General features: G+C 38.8%; 1 protein-coding gene across 1 annotated transcript in view; it reads left to right on the forward strand.

Annotated features, from left to right (window-relative positions):
* CHST8 (carbohydrate sulfotransferase 8) overlaps window positions 1-12,345 on the forward strand; it is a 167,273-nt gene extending 154,928 nt beyond the window's left edge. Inside the window, exons 3-4 of the mRNA XM_042821821.1 lie at window positions 8,329-8,366; window positions 10,435-12,345. Coding sequence (XP_042677755.1) covers window positions 8,329-8,366; window positions 10,435-11,580 — 1,184 coding nt within the window. The 3' untranslated portion in view covers window positions 11,581-12,345. The remainder of the gene's footprint in view (window positions 1-8,328; window positions 8,367-10,434) is intronic.
* The last annotated feature ends 15,217 nt before the right edge of the window (window positions 12,346-27,562 follow it).

Here is a 27,562-nt window from a genome sequence, read left to right on the forward strand (position 1 = left end):
AAAAGACTTGTTTCTGATGAATACCATTCATTTTAAATGCAACAGACACTTGCAATTACAGTGAAGTCACACACACAACTTTAAATATAAATTTATGCTTAACATTTGATCAAAAGTGAAAATTGAGACTGAAATGAATTAACTTGTCAAAGGAAAGCATTAATAAGCAATTAAGAAGAAACAAAAGATTAAAATTGGAAGGCTTCCTAGTAGTGTTGCCTATACTACTTTCAAAGAACTAAAAATGTCTTATCAAACATCAATACATAAGAATGCAACCTATATGCATTCTGAATGAAAACTCAATAAGCAAGTAAGATCAGCAAAAAATCCACAGCTGTAGGGATGAAAGTGTTGCATTTCAGATTAAAGAAGTCATCAGATAGGTAAAGTCCTGTATGCACATAGCTTTCTGCTGTAGCCTTGGGGTTTAACCAGTACTGGAACAAATGCACCTCAAAGAATTACAATATTGAATTGCACTGTGTAGCCTGTATAGAGTCCACAATGTGCTTCATTATCAGGAATCAGTTCCATACACAAGTCTACTCAGAAAACTGAATAAAAGTGGCACATTCCTTCATTTCTGTTCATCAATAACAGAAAAAAAATGAATTGTGTATACTGCATGCAATGTACTGAGTGAACCATTAATATATTGAAATGCTCCAAACAACAATCATTGTTGAAAAGCTTTCAATCAAGTCAGACTTAGCTGATGGAAGTACAAGAACACAAATTATGTTCATCATTAACAGAATTCAGTAGCCAGTTGACAACTCTCCATTTAGGTAGTACATAAAATCAGATTCAATCATCTTAAAGAGCATCCCAAACTTGGGTTGTAAAGGTAGTTGCAATCAACTCCATCTCACAGCCCTTCGGTGGGCTGATGAACCACCCTATGTTGGGGTATTAGAAAAATTAGCAACTGAAATTATACACGAACAGAAAACACAGGTAGAGACATTATAGTGGCAGAGGAGTTCATATTCCAGGCATTACTAATGGTTTAGAGAGTACCGAAGAGAGGCAAGTACATCAGAGCCCATCTGGTTCATGCAGCCAGTGTGCTGAAGAGGCAGAAACAGCATCTATTGGAATTATCAAAGACTGACCCAACAGAATCCTTTCCTTTTCTCCCTGCCACAGCAGATGCGACCTCTTTAAAAGAAACTTTGCCAAATCAAGTGTGAAGATAAAAAGAACAATAACCAGTCCCCAGAGAAGGCTACTTCCCATCCACATACCTGAGGGACATTGCCATACCACTGCTGCATCTTTCTTTTTACTACTCTTTCAGCTGGGGAAAGGAAGGCAGTGATCTGGCAGACAGAGACCAGCAAAGCAAACAGGAAGACTACATGAATAGGGAAAATTACTCTCCTTGGCATTAGCTTGCTATGCAATCTGCCTAAAGTTTTTGCAGCCACGTGTGCGGAGGCAAAATAAGGCCAGAACATAGATGTAAAAGTGTGCTGGGAAATGTACAGGACAGAGGCAACAAAGGCCTCCAGTGCAGACACCGAGCTGCAGATAGATTGGATCTTGATCTAAGCAGTTCCAAATTGTAAGAGTTGTGAGCAGTGGTTAACAGAGCAATTGTCCTCTAAACCCTGCTGTAGCTAAATGGGTCCAGAGGGTCTCATGTTATAATGCTTCATTAAGCTCAAACCATATGTTCTGTAAGCACTTGAACCTGTAAAACTCAAGCAGGTCATATGAAGCATTAAGAAAAACTCAGCAACAGATGCCCATTTTTAGCACAGCCTAGTACAAAAGAGTTGAAACCTATTGAGAATCGCCAGCCCTTATATGATAGCAAGTATTTCTGTAGATTTTTTCCAATTTCTATCTTGAATAAATTTCTTCATTTATTTCAAATCTTACTGGGAAAATCTGAGACTTTTCAGTCTCTCTCTCTCTCCGTTTGATACCCTTTTCTCAAGTTACTATAAATGTATTCTGTTTCCTTGGGTTAAGCTGGGGACATCACAGGCAACAAGAACCAGTACCTAATCATGCCTGTGTACTCTACCCTATTCGTCAGAACAAGAGAATTCCGCACTCGTTTAAGAAACCTCCTGTCCTCCAGCCCTGTCCCTTACACTAAGGTAAGACACTGTTTTACAAACTGTCCAGACACAAGGTTCTTCTCAGATATCCAACCACTATTCTTCATTGGCTACTTCTACGTAGCCAAGTGGAAAACATGAACACCAAACAGCCACTTTATTAATGGAGAAGCCCCAGAGACAGTAACAATACCTGACTGCCTCTTAGATGTGTTAGCATTGTTTTGCCAGGTATAGGTGCCACACTTGACATCTGATACTTGTTCCTCTAATGATTGGAGTTGAGAACAATTCACTTAATTTGTGCCTCAACTTAGTTATCAACAATTTATTACATTTCTTGAAACAACGATACAGCATCTAGAGGCTTCCCAGTATTAAAACTGGAAGCCTCAGGGTGGAATACATTTATTCCCACTCCTTTGTTTTAAATACATTTCTTACAGCTACTTTTGAGCACGCACCTCGGATTTCTTGGTAAAAACACTGTTATTATTTTCAAGGATATGAAAGGAGACCTGCTGTCACATAAACACAAACTGCTACTATCTTCAACACCCCATGATACAAATGCAGCATGGTACTGTACTGCCTGCTGCCTATGGGATGGAGAAACCCCAGATTTGTCTGGTGTAGCAATAAGAAGCAACTGTTCTACTTAGATGCAGTGCCTACCTCTTTGAATCTGACTCTGATCAATACAAAGCACAAGATCAATATGAAGCAATTCAGTTTGTGTGCACAGTACTGGACCAGTAGAGCAGAAATCAAGGGAGAAGACGGCTGTCTTTTTTAGGAAGTATTCCACTTCTCCAGGACTGCTTGAGAGCAAGTCACTTATAAGAAAGCATTCAAAGTATCTAAAATACTTTAACAAACAAAATACAAAGTATTTGTTAAATACAGTGTGCTTGGCAATGTTATGATTGAAACAAAAAGCAGAAAACTAAGGAAAAAATGAGTTTTTTTATTTACAAAGAACCTCACATATGAAGAATGGCTTATTAAAACACAAAAAAAGAAAAAATAGTCAGGAGCTTGCTAGAGCAGGAAGTTACTTGCTCAGAGTTAGGCCTAACTACTTGGAGCTTCACAGGGATGCTTTGGAGACCAGGAAATAGCCAGGGAAACATTCTGACCATCCTTTCCTGTGCAAATGAAATAATGACCAAACCTGCTCAAGAAGTTTGCAGCTTCTTTAAGTCAGCAAGATGGATTTAAGAATTGTGATCTTTACTGCTAAGCATATTGGAGAAATCTAACCTAGTTTTTACTTTAGAATACATAGATAAAATCACTGTATGAGTCGGGATTGAAATTCTTCAGAGTAAAATTTATCAGCTAATATGGGGGTTTAAGACAACTACTATTTGAATTCAAAACATGACAACTTATAACTGATTTGCCAAAATGATCTGATTTTAAGTTCTGAAAGAATAAAAGGTGCTATGGAGACAGCATTTGACTGCATTCATCTCAAGAATGACAGACTTGGTCAAACATCAGGAGGCTTTAGAACTTCCTCCATGTACCCTGCTATTCACTCTCGCCTTGCCTGCAAAAATTAATGTAAAATGAAACACAAGCCAAAGTCAGACACTGTAGTGACTTGGAAATGCATGACTTCATAGTTCTCTGTAAAACACTGTGATGCCTGTCTTGTCACTAAGCATTTCGCTTTGACAGTGGTTCAGCATTGTATCAATTAACCAAAACACTCAAAAACCCTTGAGTTTTAGATACAAAAACTTCACTGCTTACTATGCCTGCATGTACAACAGATCCACATGTACTTTCTGATTGATTAGGCCTCAATTTTAATATAGAATTGTTTCCTAACAAAGTTTCTGTAATTAAAAAGTACTCCAAATATGTACACTTAACAATATTTTTTATTGCGAAATATTTGGTTTTACATATACAATAGCAATTACATTTTCCCATTTTAAGTAACTTAATTAAAATATGTGAACAATTAGATGCTGGAATAAGTTGGGATCAGGAATGGGCATTTCATATATACAAGTCAAACTAACAGTTCTTTTTCCAGTTTTTTCTTTTTTGCATGTTCTTTTTTTTTTTTTTTTCCTCTGAAATTTAAAATCATCTGACCAAAATTCTGGGGAAAACCTTTTTGAAACTGACAATTTTTCACACTAATCAGAATTCTGAGTACTAATCCACTATTGATTCTATGATTAAGTATGTGATGTCTTCCCTGAGTAAGCACATGGGAGTGGGACACTTGGCTCAGATGTTCGTGCAATGACGTGAACAGCCCCCCAGAGTACACATAGCTCAAAAATCAATTAAGATGAAGCAAACAAGTATATGCTGCTTACAGAAGACCACTAAAGGAAAGGAGTTGCAGAAGCAGACTTGAAGTTATCATTTTTATTAACAAATATTTCAGCTGCAGTGCAGTCTCAGAACAGAGCAAAACACCACTCCAGGCAAACCAAAATTAGGTCTTGAAGCAGAGACAGAGGAGAAGGCAGGAGAGGCAAAGCAATATAATATTACACTGGGAAGATGAAGGCCATTTTATTGTGTTGCTAGTAGCATTTAAAAAAAAAGAAAAAAAAAAAGGAAAAGCTCACAATGCAACTGACTGTATGGTAGGAATGGATGAAGCATAAGGCTCATATTTCTTGAAAAACAACAAAAGCAGACCAAGCTCAGGTTTGGAAAATCACGGTTGCACAAGGGAGGGAGAAGAAAACACCACGAAAGCTGACATTAACAGTGTACAATTGATAGAATGATTCTGTCTCTTGGCTATTCTTTCTCTGTCTGAGCACTAGTGAGATACTGGCACCAAACATTAAATGATCAACTACCTGGGCACAGCAGACAACAGCCTTTTATTTACAGCAAAGACAAATTACGATCCACGTTACTTCCTAGCTCTCAAACGTTATTGCCAAGATCACAAAGATGCAGCATAACATTAAGTTTACACTTGATTAGCAGAGGAGATCTGTGCAATATGCTTTCTCCAAATCCACTGAACTTAAGAGGTTTTTTCCCTCATGTACCTTTAAATCTGAAGTGACAGACTGTATTATGAGAAAGACAGCTAGAAGAAGCCAACTCTTAGAAGTCACAATTCAGAAAACATTGAAGAGATTGGCAAGTGCTTCACCAAACATTTACATTGAACGTGAATTGTTGTTCTGATTATGTGTGAACGGCAGTAAGTGAAGAATCATTTTAAAAAACTGTTACTCATTGCCTACCAGTATTTATTTATAATTTTTCAAAGCACAGCCTGTGAGTGCAAGATATTTGTCCCTAAAACAAGCTACCTTTATGAAATGATGCTACAGAAACATAATAGCTCATAATTAATCAAAGAAAAAAAAAAAAAACGGGTTCCATAGCTGCTCTTTGCACCTTGTTTTTTTATTATTATTCATAGCAGGTACATGCAGACTTCTATGGGTAATTACACTGAGGATGTGATTTTGCTATAAACTATCACTGTTTCCACTGATGTCAAGAGAAATGACTATAACTAAACAAACCTGTCAAGAACTTAACACTAACTCTTACGTTACTATCTAGACACAGATGCTCAAATACTTGCATTTCATTCAGTCCAAAACAATGGTTTACTTTCCTGACTAGTGACCAGGTCTTTCTCATCTATACATGCTTTCATTTGGGAAAAATCTCAAAGAGTTTTTGGAAACTGAGAGGAAAATAAGATACAATGCCTACAAACTCCTATCTTTTGGGTATAGTTGCAACACCAGTTCCTCTGCCTTACACTCATAGGCACAGATTATTCACAGTAGGATAAATATTTTAAATATGTAAACCTTCAATTATGACTTTTGGCATTACCAAAAACCAAAGTACATTTCCATACCTCTGTGACAGAGAATGAGGCATGATTTAACACTGAAACCAGTTTAAAGAGAGATTTAGAAATGAAACACTTAGAGGTATAAAAGCAGAACTGAAATTGGTAGCCACTGTGAGTAATTCTTATAACAACACTGATACAAAGTGCATTATACTAAATTTACTCTGGAAATCAGAAGAATCGACCTACAAACTAAATTTTTTTTTCTGCATTAATTTTTCACAGCTGTACTGGCACACATGATTTCTACCTACAAGAGAAGGAATACTGTAACAATATTATGAATTTGTAAGAAAACACACATTTAATTTCAAACTCTGCTATAAGAAAGCCCAAAGTAAAAGTTCGACAGCTACTCCAGCTAGCCTTATTAACGATGCCTTAGGCTATAGGCCAAGCAGCCAACACAAATTCAGTTCAAGTGGCTTAAAGTTATGCCTCCAGGGTTACAAAGCAAGCAGAAGGTTACATCTGCTGACAAACAGAACTGATTTATGGTTTAACCCAATCATCCAGGCTCCAGTATGAATATGTATAAAGTGCTGGTGCTCAATTTTTTTAATGCTTGTTGGACAGCAGATTCCATAACCTCATTGCTCTGTAACAGTACACAGGAATGGAAAAAGAGAAAATCCTTAATTTGATCACATCAAGAACTGAACAGCAAGTCAGTAACATAAAGCCTAGTACAATACAACCAGCCAAAGTCTTTCATAACACAGACAAGGATGCTATAGACCACCTCTTTTTCTCCTTAGAATCTCTCTCCTTAATTTCCAGCTAAACATTTCTGCAAATAAGCTAGAAAAAAAAGCTTAAGACTCACGTAAGGCATCTGAAAACTACTTCTGATAAAGTAAAAATAACATGCCCATTGCTTTTAATAATCCACCTTGAGTTTATTACAAATGTAACATTGCCACACAATGGAAACCACAGCCATGACAGCAGAGTAGCAAAGTCCTAGGCCACAGTAAGCAAGGACTTGCTCAAACGTAACAGCTGTAGGCACAGAAACAAAGGAAAGAATCTGCTTACCTGCTTACCAGAAGGCCTCAGGTAGGCAGGAAACTCCAGCAAGAAACCTTCACCTCCTCTGCCAGCCCTTAAATGAGGAGTTTAGGAAAAGGTGCATCCTGGCTCCACCCCTTCTGGTCACTCAGGTGCACTGCATGCACTGAGCTCCCCTGGGTTGGCCCTCCTTTCCACCAGGTGCTCAATCAGTGCTTCAAGCCATAACTTAGCATTTCTGCTACTACTAACAAATTGCTGCATTTGTTTTTGAGGATTAAAACTCAAACACGAATCAAAGAAGCGATAAGCACTGCTAGGATGAGCTCCAACAGCATAGAAATAACTTCAGCAATTTGATTCAGACTACAATTAACACCAGTTTGTAGTTTTGATTTAAAAGAGGAAAAAACACCATGATTGATTGTATAAGTTGGACTAACTACTATAACTGCAATTAACTGAAGTGTGAATAAGTAGGCGGGCAAGAGCTTTCACAGCATTATGGAAACGAACCCGGACTGAGCTATTCAGTGGTGCTTTCACTTAGAGTGTCTTGCAACACCTTTACCTGTAACTGTCCTTGTTGAAATGTTGTGGCTTTGTAATGCAGATTTATTAAACTGGAACTACTGGCAGCAAATGCTGGTTGTTATAAGCTGAGAAGCTCTGAACTAATTTTATAATTAAGAAATGTTTTCCATTATGCATTCTGTATTATTATACTAGCAGAGGTTAGGAACAACAAAAAGATCCTATGTCTCTTACAGAGCTCTCGTCTAGGATTTTCACATCTTTATCACTATGTTTTCAGACAGACAGGCACACTATATAAGACAGAAGATTTAGCAAAACACAGTTCTTTCTTACATGTAAGGCCATTGTGCATTGCTTTGGTTTTACAGCAAAAGATAGTACTCAGTGCACACTACTGCTGTGATTAAGCACCCTAGTGTCCAAAGTTTGGGAAAATTTAGGAAAAGAATGCTAACGCAGCTTTAGGTAAGCACACAAAGAACAGCATTTCTTAAAGCTCTAACCTGCAATCAGGAGTTTTTTGTTCTTCTGCTGGCCCATTCACTGAGGTTAAGTAGACTTTTCCTCCATCTCGGTTTCCCCATCTGTAGAAAAGGGATAATGACATTTACTTCCTTTCACAATGGCTTTTCATATATAAAGGGTCCTTCAAAGGAGTATTGTTACTATGAAATACACATTAATTTCAGTTCATCATAGGTCCATACATCATTGTACCAACATGTTTCTGTTCTCCCTGTTGTTACTGAGAGGACACACATTGATATCAGTCAAGCAAAATTAACGTATGTGCATTTTTACTAAATAATGACTGTAATTTCTTTCTTTGTTTAGGGATAAAATATAACATGGGACTCCAGCAACCAAAAAAAGTAAGTCTCCAGAAGTACATAAGGAGAATTGTATCTCTATTCTGAGTTTAGAGTAAGAATAGAGATGGGTCAGATAACATCACTAGACTAGAGATGAAGCTCTCAAACAGAAATATGCATCAAAGCTTTGCCATTAAGTGCAAGTTTTCCTCTTAATACATGAATTTTATAACCTACTCAACTTTAGCTTTATGAGCTTTTTTCCTAGGCTGGATATTGCTAAAAGGTACTGTAAACTTCGATTAATATTTTGTGAAATTGCACTGAGCAAAGGAGATGCGCTTAAAAATAAGCCAAAGAAAAATCCTGGTGAAATTCCTCCATCTAGTGGCTACTAACACACTCGCAGCAGCAGTGACCGCCCACAGCAGCTACTCGGTTTCAGGTCAAGCCCCAGCGCAAAGTATGCAAAGGAACAACTGCGCTGCTGCCAGCTGTTACCCAAAAGCCACTGCCTATGAAACCAGTGAGATCCGAATGACATCCCTCCATCTCTGCAGCTTCAGCCTGGCCTCCTGGAGGAAGAATTACACTGACAGAACACGTTCAAATCGTGACAGTTTCTCAAAACCAGGAGGTTCTTTGTTACCACGCTATAAATATCTCGGAAGTCTGAATCTGATAAACATGAAATATCAGTGATATCGCGAATAAGTAAAATCAAATTTCTGCCACTATGTGAAGGATAATAGTTAGAAATAATGTGTCACATCCTGTATTTTACCTGGACAAAAATTTCAATACACATTTGACCACTATAAGCAGCCTCTCAAGATAAGGAGAGAACTATCATTCTCGACAGCTGAATAGATAGCATCTTGTGTAACAAATCATCAGTTGCTTTCCCGTCACAAAACCACCATTACCAGAACAGACAAAGCTTTCTAGAAGCCCAAATTCTACAGCACAAAGTGCCATAACAAATTGCATAGTACTCTACCAATTTTGTTTCCCATGTGTATACCTTAAAATTCCTCGAATATCTTCTTTTTCAAGTCACTTAAATGCTATTAGGAGGCAAATAAAGACTGGAAAATCTGAATTTTATGATTTATAAAGCAACTACATACACATTAAATATTTTTGATAAACAATATACACTGCACAGCTGTATGTGTTTCTTTGTTGAAATGTTCCCTATGGCTCCTATGCCACTCAGCTCCCAGATGACTCCTCAGAACAGGGCTGACAAGGAGTTCAAGTATATCCAGAACATAATTTCAGCTGTAGAGGCAAAGACTTGTAGACAGGGATTTAATTCAGCTGCTTTGAGAAGCAGGAAGTAGCGGAACACACCCAGGCTGTGTGCCAAGAGGAATATTAACCAGTGAGATCCTCTTAATGAAAGAGAGCAGGTCCCAGAAACTCCTCATCCAGAGACTCACTTTGCTTGCTCTGTTCTCACTCTCCTAATCCCAGTCAAGCTTCATTATCATTTGCTGCTTTTCATCAAGTGAGAATTGTTCTGGTCTCCAAACTCACCTCACTCCAGGCTCCCCTTTTCCCTGTTCATGCTGCTCTTACCCCATCCCTTTCTACTCATTAAAGGCTCCATCATCTCACTGCAGTTCTTTGTTTTCTTCGTCCCACTCTTTTGCCCTCCACATCCTTACTCCACAAGCCCCATTACCCTTCTTTCCCTGGAAGGCTTCACTCTGGGAACAACTGTCCTCCGTGCCAAGATACCATACTGAAAGAAAGGGGTGGGGGACAAAACATGGAACAGATGTGTGACAACAGGCAGTCTGGAAAAATTAAATCCTCAAAATATGCTGACATTTCCACCAAAAGAATTTAAAGGGGCAAAAGTCTATCAAAATATGGGCACAGACACCAAGTAAAATATAGCAAAACCCAAATCTGAACCAGAATTTACCAATTCAGGCTCATATCAGCCTTCAGAATGGGCGTAAGCATAGAGAAAAGTCAGCTGCACAGCACAGGCACCAAGGACTTGCAGCAGTGCAATCACAGCTGTACAACAAGATCTGCGTTGTGTTGCACAAGCTGCTAATAGTGACAAATAAGTCTCTCATTCAGTAACATCTTTCATCTATTTTTCTATCAGGACTGCGTTTCCAGCAATAACCAGGATAGAAGATTAAGAAAAAGTACTGCAGACGGGGTAGCAACAGTAAAGCTGAGTGGTTCATTACACCCATCTGAAAATGTGCCCTCCAAGCTTCAAAGCATAGACAGAAGGCAAAGCAGCACAATGTTTATGAAAGATTACCAAGAGAAAAGTGAGGAAACTAATTCAGTGAGGCTCCATAAACGGAGGAGGAGGTATGTAATTAAGAAGAGCCCAATTCTAATTTCCACGAACAGTTCCACTCTCAACTTGCCCACACTTAAATCCGACGACAGAAATAACAAATGGAAAAGTCTCTACCAGATACAAAGCAAAAGAAAGCAAATAATGAAGGAAACTTGTTCTAAGTACAAGAGTAATAACAGAAGAATAATCACTCCTTACCACGTTTCTAGAATATTTGTAGAAGACAAATACAGAGTTTTGTACTGTGAAGTACCAAAAGCTGGCTGCTCTAACTGGAAACGGGTGCTCATGGTTCTCAATGGGCTGGCTTCTTCCACTAAAGATATACAACACAACACAGTGCACTACGGCAACTATCTAAAAAGGCTGGATGGGTTTGACCGCAAAGGAATTTATCACAGGCTCAACACTTACACAAAGATGCTTTTTATTCGGGAACCTTTTGAAAAGCTGGTATCTGCATTTCGGGACAAGTTCGAACACCCAAACAATTACTATCATCCGGTATTTGGAAAAGCCATCATTTCCAGATACCGTGTCAATGCCACCAAAGAAGCATTAAGGACAGGCTCTGGAGTCAAATTTAAAGAGTTCATTCAATATCTCCTGGATGTACATAGGCCAGTGGGTATGGACATCCACTGGGATCACGTCAATAGGCTTTGCAGCCCATGTCTAATAGATTACGACTTTGTTGGGAAATTTGAAAGTATGGAAGAAGATGCAAACTTTTTCTTGCACCTAATTGGTGCTCCACAAAATTTGACTTTCCCTAAGTTCAAAGATAGGCACTCCAATGAAGAAAGAACTACCACTAAAATCACACAACAGTACTTTGCACAACTTTCTCCCTCTCAAAGGCAACAAAGTTATGACTTTTACTACATGGATTATTTGATGTTTAACTACTCAAAACCTTTTGAAGATTTATACTGATTTGAGTGTTGGGACACTTCCCGTTTCAGTTGAACTTCATTACAAACCCAGGTGGCTTCTGTTTATACACACGTCTGTTAGTAAGAATTGATCAAAGAACAGGAAAACAAACCTAAAACAGAACATAAGTGGTTAGTGATGTTTACACCTTCACCTTAAATGCCTCCTTTTTCAAATCATTTATGACGTGTAAGTACATACGTGTATAATAATACTATATGTCAGGGCTCCCAAATAAAGCACATAATTTTCCATGCTGGTATGGCTTGTGTTTACAGTGAAGGACAGTTTGGAACTGGGGGAACAAAGCTGTAAGCTCGACAGCAAATGTAATATTTTAAGTTCTTCACTAGTTAGAAAATGAAATCTTTGGAAATTACAGGATAGACAAATAAACAAATATGGAATAGATATATTTCATCAAAATCTGCAGCGCCCCAAGCACACACTAAACAGGCATTATGTATGAAGTTGGTCAAATATTGCTATTTCCTCATAATTTAAAAAAAAAAAAGAAATTATCACACTGTTCAAAAAACACATTGGTGAAAACAATTAATACTCAGTCACCATGTGAGTGCAGTATTAAACCAGATGTTCCAATTCAGAGAGAGGATGCGTTCTCCCCATTTAGTATCTCCCTTATGGCATATTCATCTGCAAGCAGATAAAATGCAGGCGAACATTTGCATCTTTATGCATGTTATTAAGATTCTTTTAATCCTTTGCATTAACATAAATCTCTGGTTTAATCTTCATAGTCACCAAGAATATCAAATCTTTTTTTTATAGTAACAAGTAGGGGTAAATGCAACTTCCTGCCCACCAGGATAGTTCTTTTCTTTGCTGCAAACAATTTGCACTTGTTTATTTCGGTAACAATTAGATTCAATTTCACATGCAGAAAATATTCTAAGTGTTGTCATTCAGCTGTTCCTTTTCTATATGGAGAAGACAGTGTCTAATTTTCCAGCAAAAATCTCTTGGGAGAATAGAATACCGTACCTTCTGCTGTGCCTTTGTTAAGTTCTATACAAGGAGAGTGGTTAGGCCCTGGAACGGGCTGCCCAGGGAGGTTGTGGATGCCCCGTCCTTGGATGTGTTTAAGGCCAGGTTGGACGGGGTCCTGGGCAACCTGATCTGAATGTGTGTGTTTGGTGGCCCTGCTAGGCAGGGGGGTTGGAACTACATGATCCTTGAGGTCCCTTCCAACCCGGGTGATTCTGTGATTCTGTGATTCTGTGATCTTCACACCTACTCTGGATGTGGTATCCTTGTCTACATGTCCTTCAACCATGTGAAATAAATAATTTCAATAGTTCAGATGGAAGGCTGTACTGGACAAGTCTCAAATTCTATAATACTGTTGAACTTAAATGTCTCAGTAATTTTAATAATTTGTATTTTGCAAACAATTTCAGAATTTCACCAGAACAGGCACTGTACAAGTGTACAAATATCTAAGGTGTTTTTTCCTGAATCATTTTACATTTACAAATGTCCAAATAAAACAAAAACTACTTATACAGATAGTTTTGTGCATCACACGCATTGATTCACACCTCGCTTTCCCTTCAAACATCCCACGTTTCTTTGTTGCTCTCAATTATAATAGAGAAGTGTCTAAAGTGGCCTAAAAATAGTTTGCATTGAAAGATTATTGATGTTTCACCTGACTAACATCAAAATTTCATTCCTACAAACATTTTTCACTCAGTGAAGTGGATGTTTTAGAAACTTTCAGAAAGATAACAACTTCCACTGTTCCATGAAGCCCGTTAGCATCCATCTGCCTTCTGTTCCTCATCACTGTGTCGCTGCTGCAGCCCCCATCCTGCCGTCCACCCATTCAGCTGCCCAATCAGAGGTAACAGACTTTCAGGCAGTCACTTTTTTTGCTAGCACCAAACAGGCTGGGGCTGCTCTGCCAACAGACAGGTGCTGCTGAGAGCTCCTCCCTACAGGTCTCACCAAGGAGTGATCCAGGGAAAACCAGGTGCCTTCGCAGTGCAAGTAAAGTATTGATTCTGATAGTGATGGGATTATTACTTGTGCGTGCACGAAGAACACCACCAGTAACTTGAGTTATGCTCTCCTTATCATTTAATTGAGTGCTCTAAAAAGTGATGGTACTCAAATTGGTAGAGTTTATTTGCATGTAGTTAAGGAAGCCACAAACACTCACTACGTGAGGAAAGGATATCATAAACATCTGAGCCCTCGTGGTTATGGAGGTTAATTCCAAAATGTGGCCAAGGTAAAGGCTGGGTAGAATTTGTATTCAGCCCTCCACTAGTGTTAGAGAGCTCTAGGAAATATTAAAGAACTTAATCTTCCAGCTAGATTCACATCAAAGACCTGACTTTCTCCTTCCATTTCCTTTTCCATCACCCTGCTTTTTTCAGTTTGATCTACACACACAAACTGATAGAACCATATGGTCATGCTTACATCTGACAGACTTTTTTGGTACAGTTGCACAATGCATTCACTACCTATGTGGAAAAAAAAACAGCAACACTGCACTTCTTATGTCAAGTTCAGATGCTTATTCTATCCCTCCGCTCCCAAATCTATTTTACTTAAAAATCTTTACTACAGCAATAAAAACCAACAACTGTGAGAGGAATAAAATTTTTAATGACAAATGAAGATGAAGACTTTGGGAAGATTTTATTTTATCTGGACTAACAAATCATCATTTAAAGAGAGGCTTAAGTTGTGTGTATGTTTATGGCAAGCTGTACACAGGGAGATGAGTAACTTAATGAGGAAATCTGCCTTTGGAATGATCTATTGCTGTTGGTTTTGACAGAGTAAGAAGGATCCACATATATGCACTGTTTGTACAGCACAGTATATTAATGCTTGCCTCTGTTACCCCTCCCATTGGGGTAACACTATTACTGACAACAGCAGCATGAGCACACTTGCCACATAAACCTATGTACAATTATCTACTTATTACATGCGTATGAAGCACATGCAGAAAAGAAAATCTGTGCAAACAAGGTTTTACGTGCTAAGGGTACCTATCAAAAGAAAGATGTTAATATAAGAATCCACATGTGTGAAGAGATATGTAAGAATTACAGAGGATTATAAAAAGAATACAGGGAATATCAAAGATGCATTGCTTTAAAAAGTTTTTCTTTCTTTCTTTGTGTAATAAATGAACTAATGAGTTTGGCCAGCTCAGGTAGTGCAGCATCATCTGGAATTCCAAATTAAAGAAAAGTGAGGGTTTTTTGTTTATGTTTTTTATTTGTATTTATCATTGCCTATTATTGACACTGGTTACCTTGAATCACTGAGTTGACAGACATTAATTTCTTCTTCCCAGCAAGAAATGACATTGGTAGTTGGGCACAGTCCAGCCAAACACTGGGGGGGAAAGAAACATTACCATGCAAATCACAGTCTGATCTACTCATTTTAATTTCAGTGGTACCAGAACAGCATCTGCATGCAGCAGTAGTTTGTTTTCAGAGCACAACACAAGAGACAGTCACAGCACAGCCAGTTTGAGCTCGCATTGCTTCGAGGGATTATTTTCAGGTTGGCACTGTTATTTGTGGTGACTTCAAAACCTCGGCACGTATCCATGCACACTGAACAATGACCCAAGCTTCACATGGCAAGACGGATGTAATTACGTTTCCTCCCAAGAAGGCAGCTGCTGGTTAAGAAAGGTGAGCAATTTTCCTGGCTTCCTGCAATGGTACCTACCAGACAAGCCTACAAACTTCTCAGATGGTTCCCAGCACAATACTGCTGTAAGAATACACTGGAGTCGACATCTATGTTTCGTGCTTAGCTATAGTAGGGACTGACCTGCCACTGGTCCCTTTTGCTCAAATTTTTCAAGACTACCCATCCAAATAAAGGCAAAAAAACTAAACGTGTATCTACACACACAATGGATTCAAGTTTTAAGAACGGCAAACACACACCGGTTCTACTTTTCAATTAAATCGTGACGTATTTCGAAGCGTCGAATCCTTGGGCAGTAAGGACAAGATAGCGTAGAACATACTGACACATAACAGGATTAAGTTTTGCTTATTGCCAACAAGCCATTTGGATCATACATTATGAAGGGATTGATACAGTTAACTATGACTCATGCCAGAGAATAAAAATCATGTTTGCTTTATGACTAACCTAATAGAAACATTCAGCCTTGTAAAAAGTATTTTCTTGTCTGTTTCAATGAATGTCTCCAAAACAATGTCTCTTACAAACAACACTTTTGGAAGTTCCATTCCTACACATAACTCATCAGACAACTTATTTGCATGTAGCAAGGAACATAGATATCCAATACCTTCCAAATAGACAAGCCTTTAGAAGTAGTTTTCCAGGCATTTTAGACTTCACTGAGTTTTACCCAGCCATATAAACAAGCTTTTTCCATGTTCTGCAATCCACTATGAAGAAGAAAAAAAAAGGAAAAACCTGAAACATTCAACAGAATTGCAGTGATCAATTTTTCTATTACACGGCTGCCTTGTAGGAAACTTGAATTCTTCTGTTTAAATTCATCTATTACTGTACTGCTGGCCCTATGTTTCACATTCTGCTTTATAGGACTACCCATGATCTTTTCTAGCAGTGTCATCATTTTTTCCTGGAGCCTAAAATTATGCTGTCAAGTTATGAAAAATGAAAGAGGCGCTCAGAATCCAACTCTTCCACAGTTCTCTTCCCAATCTGGGATTCCTGTCCAGATTTATTTTCACTTAATACAAGAAATTTCCTCTCAACATATCCAAACATAAGTAGTGTCACCAGCTGCAAAAGGTGTTAAGATTAAGTTCAAGTAGAGGGAAGCAGCCTAAGGCAACTGCATTATAAGAGCTTGTCCCAACCCATTAAACATTAGTGGAGGTGGCTCCTTTGCTAACAAATGAAAGCTCCAGGCTACAGTTCACCTTGCAATTCATGGATATAGACTAATGTACATTATGATCACAAGAAAAAAGTTATTTTATCATTGTTTCAAGGATACATTCAGTCAGCATAACCCTTTCTGGGTATCATGATGTAGCCAAGGAGAAGCCACATGACAGTGATGCCAGCCTAGGTATAGATATGCAACTGAAGACCATAGGGCACAATTTTAGCTATTTCTATGAAAGGTCAAATAGCTGAACTGTTTCTACAATCAATTCACAACAACACCTGTACACCTAGTAGAAGTCAAGTATACTAATGCTTAGAGCAAGTAATGGGGAGATTTGGCGTAATAATTACCAGGTTTAACTCAGGTTAACCTATCTGGTCTGGGGTTTTATTCCCTAGAATTGCCCTGTACATTTCTCCATCTCTGAGAAAAAGTGTCCTTCACACTGATGTGATCATTAGTGCTTTTCACTGCATTGCACTTATTGAAATCAGAACCTTGCTTTCAATTCACCTATAGAAAAAAGTCTTAGCCCAATTCTTTTTTTCAGTAAGATATCCTTTTGTACCAGAAAATAGAACGCACAATCACGACAGCACAGGCAGTCTGAACAATAGAAGATGATACAACAGACTATGTAAACATTGTAGCCGATTGCTCTAACATTAGATTTCTCCACTGAAACCCATACAGACGTTCATCTTGCCCGAGTGACACTGCATTTACTCCTCAAGGTGATACTGTCTTCATAAATCATGCATACAGTGACCATTTCAAGCAGTACAGAAAGCGTGGCAGACATGAGACAGGTTATTAATCTGACAATATACCCATGTTTATCTCTCACGAAATGAGATTATTTTTTATTATCTGAAATAAGTCTGAGAACTTCATTAGATCATCCCACCAAAACTGAATGTCAGGTACACATCACCATCAATGGAGTGCAGAAAGCAGGTAATTATTGAGTGTTTTACCTTGCAGCTCTCTCTCAGGGAGTTTCAAAAACAGTCATTTGGAATAAGAAACAGAACCTGGCTGTATTTGACCAAACCTCGCAACCTGAAAGCACTCAAACACATGCAGAACTAATGCTGATTTTAGATAAAGGGACAAAACGTGCACAGTGAAACTCTGAAGATTTGATTAGAGAAAAGAGATGGCTGGTGAAATTCTAGTAAACGACGTTGTGGGGGAAGTGTTTGGTTGTGTCTGTTGTGGTGGTGGTGGTGGTTTTGGTTGTTGCTGGCTTTTTTTTTTTTTTTTTTAAAGTTCTGTATATTTTTTATTTCAGCACTATCTGCTCTGAAATAGCATTTGACATCCACCTAAACCTACCTAAATGCTAACTGGACACCACTATCCAGCTGCTCCAGTGTAACCAAGTTATGCATAAAAGTAGCTTACTAAATCTGAATTTCATTAAGGTAAGGGTAAAGATAGCAAGAAGTAAATTTGATCAATGACAAAAATGACTAATTGGGGCAACTTGTTTCAGTCAAGCTAATCAGGCTGCATGCAGCTCTGACTGCACAGGAGAGGCCAGCAGTCAATAACATCACACTGTCATCTTTGATTCAAACAACACTGATGGCCAATTGGACTCACACTGCAGGTGATGCATACTCAGAAGGCTACCAGTCTGACAAAATTGATTTGTAAATGAATAGGTTTTCTTTGGTATCTGGATACTTCAATTAATTTAAAGTGTTTTGTAGTGACTTAACTTAGTGACAAATTAGTTCAGTTACATTGTTGCAGTTTAGCTGAACTCTTGTCCTCTCCCATGGAAGATGCATTTCTGGTTATCTTCTGAATGGTTGAATTGCCCAGGGAACTCTCAACTAATATAAGCCATTTATCCATTTCCTACCCTCTTCCACAAGGAGCTGTTTCTCCCTCACTTCTTATGAGAAACTACAAGAAACCAGTAATCTCCAAAATTACAGCCCAGGCTGGTTCTGAACACGTTTTCCTATTCCCGAAAAACAATAGCTTAGGACAAGGCAAAGCAGCATCTTCCAAAACCCTAGGCTTCCCAGTCCAACTGATTCTGGAGTACTGGTTCTTCCTTTTTACTGAAGAAGCAGAACAGAAATAGGCAAATACTGCCATTACTTGCTGTGTAAGACTATTGTCCACTCATAAGTCACACTACGTAGCAATGGGTGTTTGAATCTCAAAAATATCTTATTCCAACTTGTCTTCAATTCAGGTTTATGTAGCCCTGCAAGTTCCCTATTTTATCCCAGAATGCTTTCAAACCAAGTTTTTGTTTCTGGCATATCAAAGTCTCTTGCCCCTGCTCAAACATCCACAAAGAAATAGAACAGGTGAGAAATGACATTGCCCTGGCAAACTTGCAAGCATGGTTTTCAGTGGCCTAAAACTTCTCAGCACTTGCATCTTCATTTGAATAAATATCCTTTTGCATGTTTTACATGTGTCAAATATCACATGATGTGAAGCAGACAGGTCTGCCAGCTTTGAAAAATCTCTGTTGGTAGCATGGATACAAATTCTTTGAGCGCAGTCAAAATCTGCAGAGATAGCCTTACAAATCCAAGTTTATGAAACAAATGCAAATGCAAGTTCAAGTATATACATACACGCTTCAGTTCTGCCTTCATTGACTGATTAGTAATTAAGGCATGCAGTTGGTCCCAGAGATGCAGGAGAAAAAACCTTCAATCCTCAAAGGACTCCATCGAATCTGAGCCCAAGGTTATTAATCACATTGCCACTAATTGTATATAAAGTATCTTTACTCCCTCTATTTTTTTTTCTTTAAATATTATGGGATTTAAATATGTCACCATATTCTGGATATCTTGATTAGATCTCCTTTAACATACTGCCTCAATAATTTCTAATTTATTTAACACCACTACAAATCTCACAGAAATGAAGAACTCTCAATAATCATTAAGATTAAGCAGAATTTTTAGCCTGACAAGACTAAGAACACAAGTTGATAAGGAGGACTTTTTTTAATTTTTTTTTTTAACTGCCTTCTTGTAATTGAAGTTTCAACCAGGGTCCCATTAGGCCAATACTGCTCCCCCACGTGAATCACACAGACCCTCAAGTCTTCACGCTTTCAGAGTTAAGTCTCACTGGTAACAAGCATATGGGATGATTTTGACTAAATCAAGCAGAGAACTCACTAAGATTAAAAGCCTGAAGAGTTTTGCTCCTCATTGACATTTAACAAATTTTCTACATCATTCTCCCAGTTCATCAAGATCACACACCATCACAAAACACCATTTTACAGGATTATTTTGCAGGAGAAATATAGAAATTAGCACCTACAGCCACTGTATTTGAGTTAGGTAGCCAAAATGCATCCAGGCTCACTACAAATGTCCTCATCCAGTAGTCTCTAAGATAAGTGCATAAAAATCAGTACAGCGAAAGTCATGCACAAAGAATCTGCACTAAGCAGAAAGCCAGTCACAGGGTAAAAGGAGAGAAGTGCTATGCAGAGCACGTGGCTGGAAGATGACATTGCTTTGGAGAAGCATTATGGAATCCACCTCAAGGAGAGCACACTACCTATGCATTTGGGCAGTCGAACTAGGATTAATCCTGAGGTGTCACTGCTTACATGTTCTGAGGAAGATCATCTTAAGAACCCTCTCCCCAATGCTTTTTTCGCTCCACAAACCCGGAAGACGTGCCCACAAAGTAAAGCACAGGCAAGGAATTAAGATCCTCTGAGATGTTAAAGGATCAAAGCCTCAATCTCGCAAGAGTGAGATCAACTGCATTAACCATATTCAACTGCATTAAAGACTGTTGTTCAGTAGATATGGGTAGTCAATACCAGACAGTTTATTTCTCCAGGTGGATTCACTGATGCAAATAACTGAAAAAGGGTTGCTACTGCCTTTATACATATATATATATATATATGTAGTAATAAGACTAGTAAAGCTTTTAACAAACACATCTCAGAACAAACATTGACTTGGATCAAAGATGGTTCTTCAACAAGTATTAAAGTAAGAGGGCACTGTACCTTATTCAATACCATAAACGCGTGAGCTCTCATGATAGTTACCATAAAAAGAAACATCGGTGTATACACCAGTTTTGTTTCATTTTGTTTTTTTTCCAAAGGACTGAATAACTAACAGCATTATAGCGGAGACATTCAAGACAGAGAAAGTAAATCAAAGCACCAAATGGAAGAGAAATATACACATACTAGTTCTGCATTCAAAGTTAGCTTCCTGCTTACAGAAAGGTTTTCCCTTTCATTCTCTTCTGAGGCATTCAGTATAGCTTACTGCCAAAGGCAAGATTTCATTCTCAGTAGAAGCAAGGTTCTGATGCTCTATAGGAAGTCCTCTGTAGCTTGTTCCAATATACTTCTGATGCATCCCAGTGGCTGCCAATAGCCTTAAAAATTGAGGACATTTCATTACAGATGTGATCTTGTGACAGAAAGGTCTAAGCTACCAGAACTGACTACAGAGGTATTTCAAACCATACATGCAGAGAATAAAAGCTTGAAGAAAGGAGGATGACAGGGTGGGAGCGGGTGACATTCCATGTCACAGTGTTTGTCTTCCCAGAAAACCATCATACATAACAAAGCCTTCCTCTCCAGGAAATAGCTAAACATCTGCCTGCTGATGGGACATAGTGAATGAATTTTGTGTTTTGTTTTGCTTGCACAACAGCTTTGCTTTATCTGTTAAACTGTCTAATCTCAATCCATTCAGTTTTCTCAGTTTTCTCAGTTTTCCCCTTCCACTTCTCTCCCCATTGTACAGACAGAGATTGAGCATGTGGCTGCATAGGGCTCAGATGTTTCCCGTGGCTAAAGTCACAATAAAACATCAGAGAAATTTTGCAAATGGCTGCAGATGGTGCAAGGCCACTTCAACAATAAACTCTTTTACGCAAGTCACTCAGATAAGAAGGGACATAATGCAATAAGAAAAGAGTCAGGCAAATTAAGTTCTCAAGTTATTGCTCTCTTCCATTCAAGCCTGAAGTGTCATTAATCCTTTGCATGACACTAAATGGATGCATGGGAAGTCAAAGCCTTCATAACTTGAAATTCAACACTTAGTATGAGACAAAATACTTGCAATTTACCACAACAACAACACATTACATTCTAGTAGGAAGCAGCCAAGTAGTTAGCTCTGTTCTGACCACTGGTCATTTACAGTACAATATAAGTCCAGTTTTCAATGGTGAGAAAAATTCTCATTTCCATTCCCATTCACAGGTACCCCAGTTGTCTCTCAAAATGCATTACCAACCTCCTACTGCAACCTTTTGATGAGTTGCTGTTCAACTTGACAAAAGAAAAAGACCTATCTGAAATGAGAAAAGGAAAATCTTTAATAAGAACAGGAAATTGCAGTATAAAAAGTACTGCCTCCTTTTTTATTACACAGGAGTGGATGGTAGCACATTAGTTGGACTGTATGGGCACTGTTTTCCTAGCAACAAACACTGTCACAGAAGCTGTGAATCAGTGGGTCACCTCCACCGGTGCCAATTGTTACAAATGCAACACACAGTCTTGTTCATCACTAGCAAAAATGCACAGCTAGTGGTGGTGACTACGTTGAAAAATAGTGTTTTGTAGCTGGGAATTTGCTCTAGAAAATAGTGCTGTTGCGCTTTACTTTGTCGTAGTTTACAAGGAAACAAAAGGCAGGCATTACTTCTGGAGCAAGCTATAGATTTTATATATTGATACAGAGCTCACCACACCGTAAGACAGCTCCTATCTTAACATGCTGTCCCATATTTTCCATTCTCCAGTGACTCTTCCTTTACCTGACTGCAATGCTAACAATGTTTCCCCTCACACAGATTCAGCATAAATACCTGTATTCGAGCATGGGGCTTTTCCTTGAAAAGCTGGGAATGTTAGTCTGCCTCTCAAGCAGTAATAGTAGCAAGTTTAAAAACAAACAGACAAAAACCTTTGTAAACTTTCCCAGTGATTTTGAAAGATCTGGCAGCTGCGTAAGAGGGAAAAAAAGTTTCCCAGTAATAGAGGCTGTGCTGCTGAAAAATGTCATTTCTAAAACTGTTGATCATTAGTGAAACACCATAGAGATCAGGATCTTTTTAACCAGCAGCACTAGAATAACTTGAGAGGGAGACTAAAGACAGTGAACAGTTTTCCCCGTAATTACTGAAACTAATTCCTTTTCACCCTGGATGGCTTTCACCTCTTGCCAGCAGCATTAACATAGAATATGGATGTTAATAATGAGGATAGTAGGAACAGGAAGTGTTTTAAGATAAAGGCTGACTTTTTAATGTTGTTCTTGTGTAGTGTAGCATGCCATATAATTAATGCAACTCTTCTTTGCCCATTCAAAATGTGTACTATTCTACACAGAACTGCAGTTCTGAAGATAACTTAGGGCAACGCTCAGTTCTTTTGCGTTCTCTCTTATTAAGTACTTTGGATGAAATTTTAGTGATGCACTTTTTATTCATTTTCTAAGGTTTTCTTCTTTCCAAGTATAATATAGGCAGACTCTTAGGATGCCTTGTGCAATCAACATCCTACCTAATAACAGAAGGACTGGGTGACAAAGTACTGCTTGATAGAGTATTAACTCTAATTACTTGATAAGAGTATTAACAAATTCAGTAAATCTTCCCTACCTTTCTCTAGGCACTGCCTACATTGCAATTGCAAGTGACAGTGGCACAAACAAGCACATTTGTTCCAACCTGAAGAAAACTAGCCAAGGGTACATGCATCAGAGCTGGAACTGAACAAGGCACAGGCACAGAGGTATAAAGTCAGTGAAGAATTTGGGAGTGCTCTTGATTTGCTTGTGCTAAAATCCATACACCTCGTTCACAAGTACTTGTCACCTGCAGAAGTTACTTGGAAGTTATTGAGAATTACCAGTTTCGGTTATAGAATCATAGAATCACCAAGGTTGGAAAAGACCTAAAAGATCATCCAGTCCAACCGTTCACCTATTCCCAATAGCTCCCACTAAACCATGTCCCTCAACACAACATCCAGCCTTTCCTTGAACACCCCCAGGCTCGGTGATTCCACCACCTTCCTGTGCAGTCCATTCCAGTGCCTGACAACCTTTCTGAAAAGTAATACTTCCTCATGTCCAGCCTGAATCTCCCCTGCCGTAGCTTGAAAACTGCTCTTATAACTGCTCTTCCAGTACACACATTTTCTGGCTCATACAAAGACTGGCACTTCCACTAAATCTTTTTACTGTCTTGAAATTCAGCTGGTTTACTCAGAGTAAGTCTTCCCCCTCCCAAGTTTTCTTGTAGAGAGGAAGAAGGGCAAAGAAAGAGAACAGGCAGAGACCAATATATCACCTTTCCTTATTTCTCCTCAATTACTTTGTTACTTTGAAGTCAGACTTTAGCAAAACCTACAGTCTCATAGTATTGCTGTCCACAGAAAAACACACACACACCTTCACCGCTAGATTCCATAGGCAAACTAAGATTAATAACCAGCGAGCTTTTCCCTTCACCCCCAGTTATCAACTTTGCTCCAGCTCCCAGAACAGTCAGGGAAGCCTGCATACCAACTGAATCAATAACTTAACCTTCTGTTTCTTCTAATCTAAGAATATATGTGGTTGGACAAATTTAAAAGTGGTGCCTCTATGATGATTTTGGAAGATTTTTCCTTAATAATTGTAATCTTGCCACTCTTCACCCATCAACTTGAGTCTCAAAATATTTTATGTTTTCAAGCACTTGAAGTATTGCCCCATCTAGAATAGAAACAGCAAAAACTTAAATTCATGACAATGGAGGACAAGCAAGATAAAATAAATTAAAATTGGAGGAAAAAAAGATCAGTTCTTGACAAATACAATACAAATGTTGCAAACACAAGCACCAAATCTCAAGACCTCTAGTGTTGCAGTGCCAGCAACAGGCAAATTTTCTAGAAGTGAGCTTGGAGTTTCAGGTATCCCAAAGACTTTTTCTCAATTACTTCACAAAAAAAAAAAATAAAATCTTGAAGTGTCTAAATGTAAGCAATAACATCTCCATTAATAGTATGGATTGATTGGAAAAATGCCTTTCTAATCATTTACAACAAAGGAAAAGAGTCCACACCAGAATTCACAATCAGCTTAAATAATAAGTGGCTAATGACTGGTTAGCAGCATAGGAACAATATTCTGCTTGGAGGAACAAAATGAGCAACTGTAGGATTATCACAGCAAGAGTGACTGCTTTCCAGCTATGAGCTGCTGAAAAAAATCTCCTCTGAGAGCATGAAGCATCCTGTAGTGAAGAACTGCAGACAACCAGCACCAACTGAGAGAAAGAGTTAAGTAATTCTGTACCAAACTCACTTTCCATATACCTGCAGCCAACGGATACAGAATCCCCTAAGATAACAGATAAGTTTACACACCCCCAATAAAAAGGAAGGCTGCAGACAAATGCACTCACTTTCTTAACATACTGCAGCAGGTTGAAAGACAGGGAATATAGAGTGTCCAACCACTGTGAGGATGTTACCTTTGAAATTTATACAAGCACTAAGTTGTGAAGGCTATAAATGAAGAAAAAAAAAATAGATCCTGCTTTTAAGTAAATAGGTAAGTGAAAGCTTACACAGGCTAAAACCAACTGGTTTCTGCTTTGCAGTGATTCATGGCAATGAACACACATACAGAGCCAGATGCACAACACTGACATGCCTGTGGCATGGAGAAACACTCACAACCTCTGCTCCTAAAAACATTTTCTCTTTGTTGCTTCCTGTAAGAGTTATAGAATGATGATTTGCCATTTTTGGCATTGTGGTTTAATGCACACAAAAATACCTTGAGGTCCTCAGTAAACAAAAATAGTCACATCTACAAATTAGTAATTTTTATTTATTAAACTTTAAAAGGCTCTTGATGCAGTAGAGACTGAATTCCATACACTTAAGGAACACTCAAAGGAAACTGTGGAAGCATATAATCATGAAATCCTCCTATTTGCAGAAGAACCCTCTCCAAGCCATTGAGAACTGGGAAAACTTTCCCTTTGCATACTATAATATAAAGGAGAACTTGTGAGTTCATATTCAGGACAGAGAAGAGAGCCTCATGAAGGTTTTTGTTCAGCCATGATTTCTCCTAGCCCCCTGCCAGGTCTAGGACGAAGGAAGAGCAGGGCAAAGGGTGATGAATGAGAGGAGAGAGCACAAATTGCTCTCCAGAGAGCAGTCAGCTTTATATGACTGCCAGCAATTCTTAATAGGTATGGCAAAGCCCACACAATCATTTTGGAGAGGTCCTTTACAAAGTACCCTAAATGACCATAATTTCCAAATACTTGCAAGCACTGTGTGCTTTCTGAAACAACATATACAGCTAGTTCATAACTGAGCAAAGCCCAACAAGACTCTGTCAGCAGTGGGTCAGTATCTTGGGTAGATTGGGCTTAAGGGCAGGTACCATGGCACAGCTGGAGCTTTGTGACGGGCTGTAGGAGACATTTATTTCTTCTGACACTGTAACTTACTGTGTCAGTCTCAATGTTATCTGGGTCACCGCTACAAGTTTATGTGGCATCAACAGCAGCTCTGCTGGCAGGCTTCCATTCAGTACCTCCCACTACATAAAATAGCATTCAGTCCTGATCATTGGAAAACTTAGGATGCAAAATACAGACAAAACTTCAGCCCAGATTCCAGAAGAGAAGAGAATTATAAGTGAGCAGTAGTGTAATTAAACTGTTCTGGCTGTCAGACATCCAGCAGAGTGGATTTTGCTGCAGCTGCTATTCCATCTTTGACAATAAACTTAGTACGCACACTCGTTCTTTCCCTTCTCCCTTGATTTACCATATAAGCAGCAGCAGAACAAACATATATCTTAATCTTCCCCTTCCCGCAGCCCCTCACAGGTTGTGCGAGTGCTGCTGTCTGTAAATCTGCAGCAGAGCCACAAGGCCTGGAGAGCCGGAGGGATGCGGTGCTCCTGTGCCGTTTCCATGGCACTGCCAAGGCCTCCGGGCTGAAGCACTGCTGTCTGCCTTCTCCCGCCCAGTTTGCAGAGAGAGAATAAACGTGCTTTCTCAGGGCTACATGGTTATTGTCTTTTTCCTTCAGAGCTCTCTCAACACATCATTTGCATTGTGTTTGCTTTTCCTCCACATTTCGACTGTCATTAATTAGGCTAGCACTTTGTGGAACCAATAACATCTAGGGCTTACCCAATAGAGCAGGCACAGAGCAGAAGGGGGTCCCTGCGTCTGACAGTGCCACGCTAGCACACTGCATACACCACCATCATACTAGAAAAAGCTCAAGTCTCTCTTTTTTTTCCTTTTTTTTTTTCTTTCCCCCGTAGGAAAGCACAACAATTAGGTGCACATAATCAAAAAAAAAAAAAAAAAAAATCAACACAAACCATCTGAAAATCAGGCTCCAGACTTCTGGATTCTTTTTCTTTTCATTTAATAAATTTCTGGGTATGCTTCCATTTTTTGTCTTTTCTTTCTTTTTAAAGAGAAACACCGCATGACTTAGAGAACAGACCAGGAGCTACTAATCAGGTCATTACAAGTGAGCCTGTGAAAACACATAGCCATCAAACCTTCACCTGATGACCTTCACCCTCCCTGCTTCCCCCAAGGGACAAAAAAAATAGACAAGTAAAAAATATTCTTTCAAGTAAAAGACAGCCAACACTTGGGAAAGGAAATAAACACATAGTTGCAGGAGTGACCTCCTGCCCTGCTCTCCAGGATGGCATTAGGATAGGAATAAAATCTCTGTATCCATATCTAGGTGTGATTAACACAAGATTCGGAACCAGAGTGAAGGAACTTATCTGCAAGGAAAATTAGCTGCTCTTTCATCTGAACCTTTCTTCTTTTCAAGATTTTACCTTAGGAGAGAAGGGAAAAAAAAAAAAAAAACACCCAAACCTTTGCCATTTCTTTGTCTTTCTTATGACAAGCTGTCACTTCTAGATACAGGAGAAGTACCAACATGGTGCTGGAAAGAAAAAACAGGGCACAACTTCCCTTTCCTTTCATACTAGGAAAGATTAAAGTAATAAAGAACTAAGAAGAGTGAAG

This window comes from Centrocercus urophasianus, unplaced genomic scaffold, assembly GCF_019232065.1.
Source record: "Centrocercus urophasianus isolate 14NV4802_14NV808 unplaced genomic scaffold, USGS_Curo_1.0 seq_2, whole genome shotgun sequence".
NCBI lineage: Eukaryota > Metazoa > Chordata > Aves > Galliformes > Phasianidae > Centrocercus > Centrocercus urophasianus.